The sequence below is a fragment of the Leopardus geoffroyi genome, chromosome E1, assembly GCF_018350155.1.
Source record: "Leopardus geoffroyi isolate Oge1 chromosome E1, O.geoffroyi_Oge1_pat1.0, whole genome shotgun sequence".
In the NCBI taxonomy this organism is placed as follows: Eukaryota; Metazoa; Chordata; class Mammalia; order Carnivora; family Felidae; genus Leopardus; species Leopardus geoffroyi.
The window spans coordinates 15,794,253-15,807,538 of NC_059330.1; the positions used below are offsets into that span (position 1 = coordinate 15,794,253).

At 54.6% G+C, this 13,286-nt stretch overlaps 1 protein-coding gene across 1 annotated transcript in view; it reads right to left on the minus strand.

The window, feature by feature from the left end:
• Positions 1-71: 71 nt before the first annotated feature.
• The window catches only part of NXN (nucleoredoxin), a 161,048-nt gene continuing 147,833 nt past the window's right edge, over positions 72-13,286 (minus strand). Inside the window, exons 6-8 of the mRNA XM_045487758.1 lie at positions 6,199-6,378; positions 4,541-4,665; positions 72-1,679 (exon numbers count right to left, since the gene is read on the minus strand). Coding sequence (XP_045343714.1) covers positions 1,497-1,679; positions 4,541-4,665; positions 6,199-6,378 — 488 coding nt within the window. The 3' untranslated portion in view covers positions 72-1,496. The remainder of the gene's footprint in view (positions 1,680-4,540; positions 4,666-6,198; positions 6,379-13,286) is intronic.

Below are 13,286 nucleotides of genomic sequence, written 5' to 3' on the forward strand. Positions count from 1 at the left end.
ACCCCCGACCCCCCAGGGCCCAGCACCACAAGCAAAAAGATTTTTATTAACCACAGGAAAGGCCAAGTCGATAATGTCCAGAGATGCCTGCTTTATTTCTTACTAGGTGATTGCATTTCAGGCTGTGACATCAAGTAACTGTCTAATTACCAGCTAACCTTGTACCTCTGAACTACAAATCAACAGTCCAATTCAGCAAGGGGCAATGGTGTCAATAGCTGACCGGGGGCTGGGTTTTCTAAATCAGTGGTCTTGGCTGACACAATGCTGTCAGCGGAGACAAGGGTGAGGCCTGCCGTCACGTGGAAGACCCTAACACCTGGTTGAGATAGGCCCAAATCCTGTGACTCCCTAGGTAAAGCCCCCACCCCAAGTCCCAAGGACACAGCAGTTGTTACTTCTGTTTTCTGGGATCCAAGCTACCTGAGCTTGCTCAGCAAAGTGGATCCACAGCGTACTTTTACTTGACATGCCCTCTGCTCGCACTGCCACCCTAGGATACAGCTCTTTCTGCAGGTTCTTAGGGAGAAAGCTAGGCTTCTGGTAATTTCTTGTCTCTTTTTAGTTCTGCTTTGAAAAGAAAAGAGGGATGACAGAGGTAACCAAAGGTGGTCACAGGCACCGCGGCAGAGTGGGCCGAGTGTCAGAGGTCTGTGCTGGGTGCGGTGGGGCACCTCCAAGAACACAGGGCTGGGTGCCTCTTCTCAGGAAGATGTCCGAGGGGAAGAATTAACAAAATTCCAAGACAGTAGAGGCTGTTTGTACAAGAAGGCAGAAACTTGGAGAAGGTAAGACCAAGGAAAAAAGATGTAAGGAAAAAATCACATGGTAGGAGCTCAGAGTAAGCAATTACTACATGAATCATTACCATAGCTACTCTTTCTCACCAGAAAAGAACACAAGCTTCCTTTGAGATCGTGAAATCCCCAGCCCGAGAACCGACTGCCAAACTGGTGTTTTTCCCTTACACCAAGAGGGAGAGTCACTAGACGAAGTCACTTAGGAAGGGATGTTCTCACCAGCAGCTCTAACCTGAGGCGAGCAAGGCTGCGGCCCTTTCCCTGCTCCACCTGCATGTACATGTGTCACTGAGCTGTCCTGGGCCCTGCGTGTGCATGCTGACACCAGAGGCCGAGCCAGAGCACCAGCGCACTGTCCCTTCACGCTCGCTTGGCAGAAGAATGCCTGGCAAACACTGCTCCCAGAGCTAGTGACTGAGAGTGTGATGCAGTCCTGGCTCTGGCCGGGTTATGCCAGCCCCGTGAATCCCAGGCCGAGTCTCCAAACATGGTGGGTTCTTCTGCTGCTGAGAGGATGTGCACCTTAGGGTGCTAGCTGAGGAGTTAATGCAGAAAACAAGGCACCACAGAGAGGTTGGACACTTGGGTTGTGTGATTCAGGACACGCCGGAAAAGTCCAAGGGTGGAGGGAAGAAAGGGGAGGAGGAAGAGGAGAAGACCGAGTTTTAAATAACGTCTCCTGAGGCCGGAGCCCCACTAGATGGGCTCTGGTTTGAGCTTTTCTGCTAGGAAGTCATTCACAAAGGCCTCCACAATGGCAGGGGTGATCTCCTCCACGTCCATCACGTACTTGGCCCGGGCTGACATGTCCAGAATGGTGAGCAAAGGGGCCGCCTCGGGCAGGTTGGTGTAGTCTCGCAGGGAGTCAGTCATGTCATCCTGGAAGTCACCAGAGGGAGAGAAAACAGTACGTTTTCAAGAAGGAGGCTAGAGAGTCCCCAGAACACAGCCACTCCATTGTCCTGAGGAGCGGGTGGCCATCCGGAAACGATGGGCTCTCAGAACAGGGAGCAGTGGACTCTGCCCTGCCTGGGGGAGGGGAGGGTGCTTTGTAAAGTCCTCTCTGCATCTCCCCAAACCACCAGAGAAGTCCTCTTTCTTCATTAGCACAAAAGCAACTTTAACATGCCCTCTGCTTTGTAAAAATGTGATGTCTTCTGATCACTTACTTTTGCAACTGCCTCTCAATTATTGGCGGCCCCACTATGGATATGAGGCCAACCTGGCCAACCTTCAACTCCGGAACGTCTTTAACGGAAACAGATCACTGTCCCCACCCCACCCCTGAGGTTTTGGGGGTGAAACTGCACAGCCAGTAGAAAAGACAGGGCTACTGCAGTACTTCCTGAGGCTTACATGGGTGGCTGCATTTATCATACATTCCCAGTGACTGTCCAGATGAATTTGCCTTATTAAGTAGAACGGCAAACCCAGAAACCCAAAGATAGGAGACAGACCTGTAAGGGAGCAACCATTTGAGATTATCTTTCGTGCACCCGACCCCCATTTGGTAGAGAACAGGAAATGGACTCTACACAGCCACCCCGACCCAAGTCACCCTGCAGAGGAAGGGCCTGGGGTATTCCTGGCCTTAAACGCTGGCGAATAGGAGGTATGAGATTTACTGCTCACTGGTTTCTGAGACAAAACAAAAAACAAAAAACAAAAAAACCCATTCCATTCTCAAAGGGCAAATCTTTAGGAAGATGATTAGTGATCGTCTTTTCTCCCTACCCCAGAAATGGCATGCACTTCCAGCAATGGCGATGAGGGATTCAGCACCTCTGGCACTGTTCACCCCGCTCAGGCCCTCCATGTGGGTTAATAAACAACCTTCATGATAGACAGAGGCGACACACCTGGACAAATACTGTGTCTCGAATTCCCATTAGGAGGCCTTGGCCAGCTGAGCACAATGCTGCGTCCCTTCCCCTCTCCCTCTGTGCAAACCACAGGGAGATGAATTCAATGTCTACTAAGGCTTCAGAAGGGATGACCTCCACCTGGCAGAGTGGAGGGGATCAAGATAAACACCCTTAGCCCCAGGAGGAGCGGGAGAGGGCTGGAGTCCTGGCTCAGAGGTGCTTGGTCAGGGCTTGATGTTCCCACACCCCAGGACCATCCCCTTCCACACAGCCTTGCTTCTGAGCATGAGGACGAGAACTGGACTAAGACAGCTGCCAAGGTCAGGATCCCAGGTGAAAGGCACAGGAAGGACGAGGTGGCCAGGTGGCAAGATGGAGCAGTGGATGACCCTGTCAGACCCTCCTCTGTCCTAGACCCTTCCCTCCAGGCCTGGGCCTGGCCACCTGCCAGACCACGTGGGCAGCAGGAGGGACATCACTGCCTCTGGAGTCACACTGACCTCACGTTCAGTCCTCTGTGCCACCTACTTAATGTGCGACTTTGAGAAGTCATTTTTGTGAGCCCAGGTCTTGTCCCCTGCAAAATGGGTCTAAGAGCAGCTCGCACAGGGACGAGGCATGAGTGGTCTGTGCTCTCGAAGCCTCACTCATCTGTGAGATGGTAATGACCCCATCCCCAGTCAGAGAGGTGAGGAGCAGGTGGGATGGTGCCGGTGGTGCTTGTCTTGGTGCCTGCTACACAGAAAACCCGCAAATGCGCCTTTTCAGCCACATTTCTAAAGCAGTTACTGGAGCTCCCCAGCCCCAGCCCTGCCCCTGGCTCGGCCCCTGCTGTCCTGCACCCATCTTTTCTGTCTCAGCCATCTGAAAGGGGTTAGAGTTCAATAAATTCAGAGCAGCTTCCATTTGTGCTTTGTGTAGAGCGGGCTCGTGTAGCCCGAAGGCAGGACCGTGTGAACCTGTTTTGTTCCCTCCGCCCCACGGCAGAGCGGGGTGACTTGAGCTGCCTGTGAGGGACCCGGTGGGGCTTAGGAGGGGTGGCTGTTGAGGAGGTGATGAATGGGTGGTGGTTGGGGGTCTGGCCTCATTGCCTCTCCTGGGATCCAGACAACACAGCATGAAACGAGCACTGGGCTCTGACCAACTGGGGATGCAGATGGGTGGCAGGAGGGCAGGGGGCTTCAAAAAGTGTGTCTGTCAATAGCTTCCGGCCGGCGCCTGGGGTTGGGGGTGGGGAGAGGGGAGGGAGGAGGTGGTGGAGCATGCGTGGACTGGCTTCCTGGGGGCGGGGTCTACGGCCATCTTGCAGGGATTTCCCCCATCTGCAGGATGGAGGCTCAAGCACCAGGGTGGGACAGGCACCCGGCTGAGGCCTTCTCACCCTGTGTAAAGTCCTCCGCTCAGCCCATCCCAGCTGGAGGCCTTCAAGGGACAGGTCTTGGGTGAAAAGAGCCTGGGACAGCAGCAGTTTCCCACCTGAGCACCCTCCCTGGGCTGGCTGGGGAACTGCAGATCCGAGTCGAGGCCCCCAGTCAGGATGCCTGCAATGGGGGAGAGCCCACTTTGCAGGTCAGGGCGGAGAGACTGATCACAATCTTTGTGGCTGCCACTCGTGCTAGCGGCCTGGGTAGTAGACTGCCAGAGGCAGCGCTGTCCCGGGAGGGCCTCCTGCTGCTCTGAGGCTGCCGAGCAACAACGAAAGGGAGGAAGGTGCAGCAGGGACCATGCTGGATGACACCTTTTCATGCCACGTTTGTCTGTGGGCTCCTCACCCCAGATCCTGGGGCCCCTTCGAACATCCCCTAGGGCCGCATCGCTCATGTTCTAAGAGTTGGCCAGCCGAGCAGCCTGCGGTCCAGGCCCCAGTGCACTCACCTCCCCCGCAACAAAGAACAGAAGTGGCGCCTCCTCCTCTTTGGCTTTATACTTGGCAATGATCTTCTCGGCTATAGGCTGGATCAGTTGCTTGGCTGCCTCGGACTCCCCATCATCCTCAGAATCTGTAATGGGGAAAGAGAGACACGAGAAGCACTAGTTTGTGGAACAGAAGGAGTGGTGTCCCCTGAGGGAGCTGGGTCCTGGGCCCGAAATGCCCATCCGGGGAAGCCCCTGAATGGAAACAAAACGCCCCCTGGGACACAGGCCTCCCCTCCTGGGTGCACGAGGGTGTGTTTGCAGCACATTGGCACCACTGCGCGCTGAACTTCCCCTGAGCCAGGATCTGAGGTCCTTGTAGCTCTTCTCTCAATCACAGAATCACAGCATGACCTCAGATCTGACCTCCTATCAAAAATGGCAGGACTGATGGTGGCAGTGGGGTGCCCCTGAGGCCCTGGAATGCCAGCTTCAGGGCTAGCCGGACTCTTCTGGGAGGGGATGGACTGCCTGTGTGGGAGGGGGCCTGCCCAGGTGTCCGGAGCCCCCTTTAGTCACCTCTTGCCTCCAGGGAAAGAGCAGCTTGGGAGCAGCCACACACAGGGGCCCTGGGGCTCACTCCTGATGGAGCCTGTAGCCCAGAGCAAGAGCAAGAACAACACACCTAGGGGCAAAGCGGGAAGGAGAGACAGGTAGCAGGATTTGCACCTAGAAATGCCACATTGCCCAAGGGGCCCTCAGCCTGAAGACTTGGCGGGACTTATTCTAGATCTACATCTCATCAGCTCTGTGACGCTGGGAACTCGCTTTATCTCTCTGGGACTTTCTCATATCTTCTCAGATGGCCAGTGAGCCGCAACTGTCCCTAAATTCAGAACTGTGTTCCAGAGGCCCCAGGATGTGGGTGTGGGAGCAGGCAGTAGGCGGCAAAGCCCCAAGGACAGTGATTCCCCAGGAGGCCTCTGTTCTTCAAGCACAGGGGCCAGCTTGCAAGTCAGTTCGTTTAAGAATCCCCTTGAGTCTGCTGATTGGCTCCCATACCCAGACTTCCAGAGCACAGGGTAGGATATGCCCCCCCAATGGCATCTCAGCCATGACCCTCATACCCCAGATTATTTGGGGAGTTGGAGCTGAGCAACACAGCCCAAGGCAGAGGGTGAGGTGGCCCTTGGCCAGCAGTTGCTCTGTTTGCAAAAGGAACCAGGGTCATCCCACAGGGCTGCAGGGAGCCTGGAGTGGATGTTCTGGTGTCCCCCTGGCCCCCAGAGCAGTCACCCACTGAGCAGAGAAGACACGGCCCTGAGGCTGGGGTGGGGGGCCTCGGCCCAAGGGGGCCCAGCCCCTGCAGCTGCTGTGCACGCAGCCCTGCCTCCTCCCAACAATGGGTCTGTTGGAGGGGGGCCGGGCTCCAGCCTGACCTATTCTTCCCAGCTGGCAGTCGAGGAAGGAAAGCACAGCGGCAGCTCTCAAAGCCCCTCCTGCAGGGGCAGAGCCATGAATAAATCATTGGGGTCAAAAGCAAGGCTGCCGGAGAGACAAAGACCCAGGCTCGGCATTGTTGGCATTGTTCAGGATGGAAAGAAGCTGCAGGATGGACACCCCCCACGGGAGGTCTGTCTTGTCCAGCCCACCCTGGGGCTCCTGCTGGGGCTTCATACCTACAAAAAGGACGAGGCAGGGGCCCTCGTTGAGCTGCACGGCATTGGAGTCGGAGAGCTCCAGCACGGGTTTGGGGTGCCACGGGAACTCCCTGCAGTCCTCATCATTCAGCACCTCCACGCGCCCCTGCCGCGTGATCACTTCCCCCTGTGGGTCCAGCACAATGAGGGTGGGGATGCCTGTGAGGGAGAGAGCTCACTTGAGAGTCCAGAAGTGCTGGGACAGAATCCAGGCTCAGCCACTGACCAGCCATGGGACTCCCTCGGGTCTGCCCGCAACTTGTCCAAGAAACCGGGCAACTCACTTCACCCCCTGGCTTCAGTGTCCTCCACTGCAATGTGGTAAATGGACCGCGGCACCCTCCTTCCCATCTTTGTGAAGATCAGCGAGGTCATGCACTTAAGGAACTCAGCACAGGGTCTTGGCACTTAGAAGCACTCAACTAAACCCTAAAGAGATCCCAGAGAAGCAGGAGACGCCCCTGCCACCTGCAGGGTGTGAAAACACCCCCCCCCCCCACACACACACAGCGTACTTGCTGCCCACATAGGCCAGCACAAATCAACCCAGGCAAGGGGAGTCCACACACAGGCTGGCAGTCCCACCAGTGTGAGCACAGAGGCTGGAGGAGGGGAGGAGCCCGGGGCAGGGGCCACAGCAGAACAGGGGACAGCCGGCTGCTAGTGAGCCAGGGGCCCCACCTCCATCTCCAGCCCTGCTGCCTGGGGAGGTTCTGAGGGGGACAGTCCCTAGAGGGAGCATGCTGACGGCAATGCTGCCACCCCCACTTTAGAGTCCTGGGCTGGAGTAAGAAATGCAACACAGAACTCTCCTCCACAAACAGCACGCCCCACCCCCCTGCCCATAAAGCCTCAAGTGAAAAACCAGGAAAAAAACCCATCCTGGGTTACACTCGCATTTGGGATTTCCACCTCTTTGCTCTGCGTACCCTGTTCCCTGCTGCCTCTCCTCCAGCCAGCGTACCCCCTACCAACCGCAGCCCATAGCCCTTTTGGAGACACTTGTCTCTCCACTACTGGCAGCCGCTCCCCTCACCCCCTCCTAACCAGCCACCTCTCCTCTGGAGCTGACCAGAGCTTTTTAATTTTCTATGGGCCAGCGAAAGCCGTAGCAATTTAATATTTATAGATTCCAAAGCATTCAGTGAGTAATTTGCTCCACTGACATTTTGCTTCTCTGTGGGGGAGGGTGGGGACAGCGAGGGACCCGGAATGTGGTCCTAGTGTTTTGTTACCCGGCGCGGCTGCTGGCGCAGCAGGCATGCAGTGGTGGGCCTGTCTTCAAAAGGACTTAAGTGAGTCCATTATGTTCACACCTATTAGAAGTAGCTTGGCATGCTGGAGAACAAGTCCAGAGAGAAATGGGCTCCGGAGAACTGCCGTTCCCACCGCACCACACACAAATGCATGCAGCCAGGGCTCCTGGGGGCTTTCAGGACACTATCAGCTGTCCAGGCCTCCTGAGTTGGGAGTCACGCAGAGCCTACGGGCGTTTCTAGCCTCATCCTCACACCTGCATGTTAGCCTCCAGGGGCCTGGGTTCCCCAGCCCCGAGGATGGGGCTGGGCCTGAGTCAGCAGCCTGAAGGGGCTGGGGGCCACGATGGGGATGGGGGCCTCCCATCGCCACGCCCCATCTCAAATATGCTTTGGCTAAGTTCTTTAATCAGAGTTGGTGTGGTTCTGACATTGGGCAATTAGGAGTGTTGGGTTAAATCAGGGCCTGCCCACTGCTAATATTAGACATAGCAGCCAGCCTGTTTGTAGCCCAGACGTAGGATGCCAAGTTGGTCTGTGGAAGACAGACAGCCACAGAGGACAGAGAAGGGAAGAAAAGTAAAATCTGAAGGCAAAGAAACCCAGTTCCTGGCTTGGTGCCTCAGTTTCTCCAAGGGACTACTCTAAGGGGCCTTCTGTGTTACCACGGCTGTAGCCTCTCTGAAGTCCTCACTGGTGGGGACCAGCAGGGCAAGGACACGGAGCCCCTGTCTGGCTGCTCAGGGGTCCTCAGCTGATTCCACCAAGGAACAGCACCCCTGGGCCTTGGCTCTCCCCACCCCTTGCCTGCAGCTACACAAAAGCAAAGTCCCCACTCGTATTTGTGCTTTGACACCAAAGCCCACGTCTAAGAGCCTAAGATAACCAGGTGTGTGTGACTGTCGTACATCAACAGAAAGCAGCTTGGTAAAATGCCCACAGTCAGACTGCAAACCCAGGGAAGCCCCTTTCTGGCACGTGCACTGGGCCAGGCCCCTCTGCCATCATGCCCGGCCCTAGAGCCTTAAGTGTGTGTGCTCTCCTCCAGGGGTGACCCGCAGGAAGAATGGGAGAGCTGTCTTAGCACATCTGCTCAGCACTAGCATGGCCCATGCTACTCCACTTCCTCCCCATGATAGACGGCTGCGGGAGGCACGATTAATTCTCTTTTCACGGACGGCCAAGGTACCTACCTAAGGTCATCCGGCCACAAGTGGCCAAACTGGGACAGGACCTCCAGTCTGCCTGTTGCAAAAGCTGCTGCTTTTTCTACCTGGCCACTGCCAGCAGGGGCTCTCGCGGGTAGGCAAGGGAAGGCCCCCGGCATCCAGTTTTCTGCACCAGCAGCCGCCCTCCTATTCCTCCTCAAGGCCACAGGGAAGGAGGCTGAGACCGCAAATCACCTCTTCCCTTTCCTCCCCCACAGCATGCATTCCCGGCTCCCCTGAAGCGGGTTCCCGGAAGCAGAGACTTAGAAGGAGAAAACAGGGCAAAGCCCCTAATGGGAAACTGAAAGGGAATGGAACATTTCTAATCGATGCCTTTGTGCGAAATAACTTTGGCGGCACCAGTGAGGGGCTTCTCCGAAGGGAATGCAAAGGGAGCACGTGTCATCTCTGCCTGAGCTTCTGGTTCCCCAGCTGGGGGCGCTGGAGTGGCTGGGGGAAAGTACGGTGAGAATTCCAAGGCAGATCCAGGCCACCCACTTCACTTCTTGGAGCCTCATTTCCATGGCCGCCACAGGGGGTAGAGACAGTCTCCTATCTCAGTGGGTGTCGGGAGCAACAAACAAGATGGCAAGTATAAAATGCTGAAAGCGTTTTACAATGAGTGCTCCAGAAGTATTAGCCCCTCTTATAAATAAGTTCATTATTTTTAAAGTAATTTTTTAAGTTTAGTTTTTAATTTATTTTGAGAGAGAGACATAGAGAGCAAGAGGGAGAGAGACAGAGACAGAAAGAGGGAGAGAATCCCAAGCAGGCTCCGCACTGCCAGCACAGAGCCCAATGTGGGGCTCCAACTCATGTATCGTGAGATCGTGACCCGAGCCGAAGTCAAGAGTCGGACAGTTAACTGACTGAGCCACCCAGGCACCCCTCGTTATTATTATTTGTGGTCATCCTAGGTTGATTATGTGGCTCATGAGAAGGCACAGGTACAGAAAAGACTGGTGCCTTGCTGTCGTGAGATACACAGAAACCTTGTGCTGGCCGGAGGAGGCTAACTAAAGAAACAGAAAACAGAGACAACGTCCACGCTGCAGCGAGCATCCTAGGAACCGTGTGACGTCTACCACACATGGGGTTGGTGTTCGTTTACTTGCACCAGGCCAAGCGTAACCTTTGGGTGAGGAACACACACCAGCGCTCCTAGAGAGAGCTTCTGCCTCAAGCCCCCTGCCCTGGGGAACTGGGCTGGACCACAAACAGTGCCCCAGAACCCCCTGCACAGTCTCTCTCAAAACCTACAGAACAAAGACCAAGGCCCGAAGGCCTGCTCCAAACGGTTTCCTCCTGGGAGGAGCCTTTCTGTGAGTATTTAAAACAATCTCAAAGACATGTGTACTGAGCCTGTCCCACATTTAGTTTGGCTGCTTTTCTGCCGAGCAAAAAGGGGGTTTTGAAGGAGGCGGCAGAGGGGGCCTGGGGCAGTGGGAGAGAAGCTAGGCAGGGCTGTAACCCCAATGACCTTCTGTCTCTGCTTCTAGATGGCAACATGACCCGAGGGGGCTGGCAGTCATCATGCAAAGATTGCTGGGAGCTGGAAGAGAAATGGAAGGAAAAGCAGAGCCTTAGGCAGGAGGAACAGGTGAGGGTACAGGGCAGGGCAAAATAGGTGATCACGATAGTGGTCATCATGGGGACTACAGCAGGATGGAAACTGTAACATGTCATTAAATAGAAAGTAGAGAATACCCAGTCCCGTGTGTATGATTACAGCTACATATAAGTATGTGTGCGTGTGGACAGAGACCAAAAGGGAGTCGGAACAGTGAAAACAATTGTGTAGTAAGGCAGGAATGCGGGTGAGAGCAATATAGATTCGAGTTTTCTTAGATGGTGTTATGATAAATGTGTATTAGCTTAAAATACAAACCAAAGAAAAACCGGAGGGCAGTCGGGCAAGGCAACAAACTCAGGCTAACGCCTTGGCCTTATCAATTATGGGTTCCCTTCAAGAGCTCCCTCTGCACTCCCTGCTGGCTCCCCCAAACCCACCCTTGCCTGGAGAGCTATGGAAGGGAGAAGGCAGCTGGTCTGGGTGGTAAAACTCAGAGAATCCCAGGGCACCTGGGCGGCTTAGTTGGTCAAATGGCCAACCCTTGGTTTTGGCTCAGGTCATGATCTCAGAGCTTGTGGGTTCGAGCCCCATCTTGGGCTCTGCACTGATGGTGTGGAGCCTGCTTGGGATCCTCTCTCTCTCTCTCTCTCTCTCTCTCTCTCTCTCTCTCTGCCTTCTCCTCATTCTCTCTGTCTCTCTCAAAAATAAATAAACATTAAAGAAAAAAAAAACTTAGAATCCCAAGGGAGGGTGCGAGGACGGGTCTAGCCTACTTGCACTTGGCCAGCAAGCCCAAAAGCCACTTGGGCACATGTCTGTGTCAGAGGCACAGAGACGTTTGTGGCAGCATTCCTACAATACACAGAAACCAGACGCAAGCAAGCGTCCATCAAACAGGGTAACAGCTACATAAACCGTGGTCCAGTTGTACAGTGAAACCCTTTTCAGCACTGAAGAGAAGTGAATCAGACATAAATATCAACAAGGACAAATCTTGAAAGCATAATGTTTAGTGAGAAAAGCAAGTTACAGAACGATATTACAGCATGTCAGCACTGAAACATGCTTCTAAAAAACACACCCAGCATGACCATATATTATTCATGGATTCATACGTATGCTGTAAGAATATGAAAACCAATTATGAAGATACACACGAAGTGCACGGTAGCATTTCCCCCAGGGGAAAAGGAAAGAGAACGGCGCTGCACAGGAGTGAGGGGGAGTCTCCCCTTGGTCTGTATTAATGCTCCCATTTATCTCCATTTTAAATACCTGAAGCAAAAATCTCAGTTCTAGGTGGTGGCCACACTGGGTGCTTGTTACTATTTTTTTTTTCCTGTCTGCTTTTTCTTTTTGTATGTTCTCCAAATTAAACAAGACAAACAGAATGGCGCTGCTCAGGAGGTCCCACGGCAGTGCGTGGCCTGACCTCCCCAGGCCCGCAGGGCCAGCCCTTTCATTCCTGAGATCTATTAAAAACACCAGCATTGGCCCCTCACACTCTAATGATTGAAAAACACAATCTCCAAGTGCTTTGTTTCTACATAATAACAATTTTAAAAAATATTTTTATTATTATTTATTTTTGAGAGAGAGAGAGAGACAGCATGTGAGCCAGAGAGGGGCAGAGAGAGAGGGAGACACAGAATCCGAAGCGGACTTCAGGTTCTGAGCTGTCAGCACAGAACTGACACGGGGCTCGGACCCACGAACTGTGAGTGCGTGACCTGAGCCAAAGTTGGACGCTTAACCGACTGAGCCACCCTAGGAGCCCCCCATTTCTATACAATAAATAGGTTCTGCCTCAAACTCATGTTTTGAAAGGGGCGGGGAAGAGGGCAAAGTTAGGGAAAGAGAGAAGAGAGTGGCAGGAAATGAAACAGGAAGGAGGGAAAGGGGAAGAGAAGCAGAAAGATGAGCAGGGAAAGAGGGCGACAGAAAAGCCACATAAGCCACATATCCTGCAGCAAATAGCCCTCATGCTGCTGCTGCCCCCTCCCCCCCTCTGCCCCCCCAGCAGCTGGACTGAAGGCACCATCCACCTCGGGGGCTGTTTTCCCAGAGGCAGGGCCTACATCTGTCCGTCTGTCCACTCAGGGCCCTACACAGACCTTAGGCTGTCTGCCCTCCCCAGAGGTTGGGGCCAGGGGAGGAGAGGAGGAACAAAACACGAGGGCCCCCCAACCCAGGAGAGAAGGGGCGCTAAGCCTCCCTGCAAAGAACACGGTGTTCCCTGACAGCCCGGATTAGTTAGACAATTGCTAATGGGATTCGCCTTTTGCCAAGTATGTCTAAACCCTTTCCTTAGAAAGGCATTTAAAACCACTTACAGGGCTCCAAATTCCCCAGTCTGCATAAAGCAGTTGGGGTAGGGAGGCCTAGGGCTCGGCGTAACCTGGCTACTCCCCTGAGACGAAGGAAACAGATGAGGCCAAGTGCCAGGGCCTCGGTGAGCCCGGGTGGCCTGGTGAAGCCCGCTGGTTAACACAGCCTGGGCTCAGTCCAGAGCCTAGAGGGAGCCAGTGACCAGCCGCCCGCAGCGGCGCGACTTTCGGCCGGGCCAGGCTCATCAAGGCCTGCGGCAGGCTCTGCGACGACCTCAAGATCCAGACTCTCGCATGGCCGCCTGGATGGGCAGGCACCTCAACAAGGCCTCCTTCAGTGCACTACTGGATGGGGCTCGCAATCCACAGATGCTGTAAGTCCAGCTTGCAGGATGCCCAGAGGACCCTGGGTTCTTTCCGCATTACCCACTTTCATCCGAGTCTGTCAGGATAACACAGGGGAGCTCTGTCCTCACGTGCCTCAATACACAAAGTGACCGTCAAGATCAAGTTACTCGCTCGCTGTAAGGCACAGACCAGGCCAGGTGGAGGTGGCTCACCTTGGGGGTGGGCAGGGGAATGTACCTGGCACTGCTCTGTGAAAGCACCTTCAGAACGCTTCCGGGGGAGACACCCAGCCCAGGGCACACAGAGAGTCAGGCGGGGAGCATGAACTCTCCCACACACAGCCTTGCAGGATTCA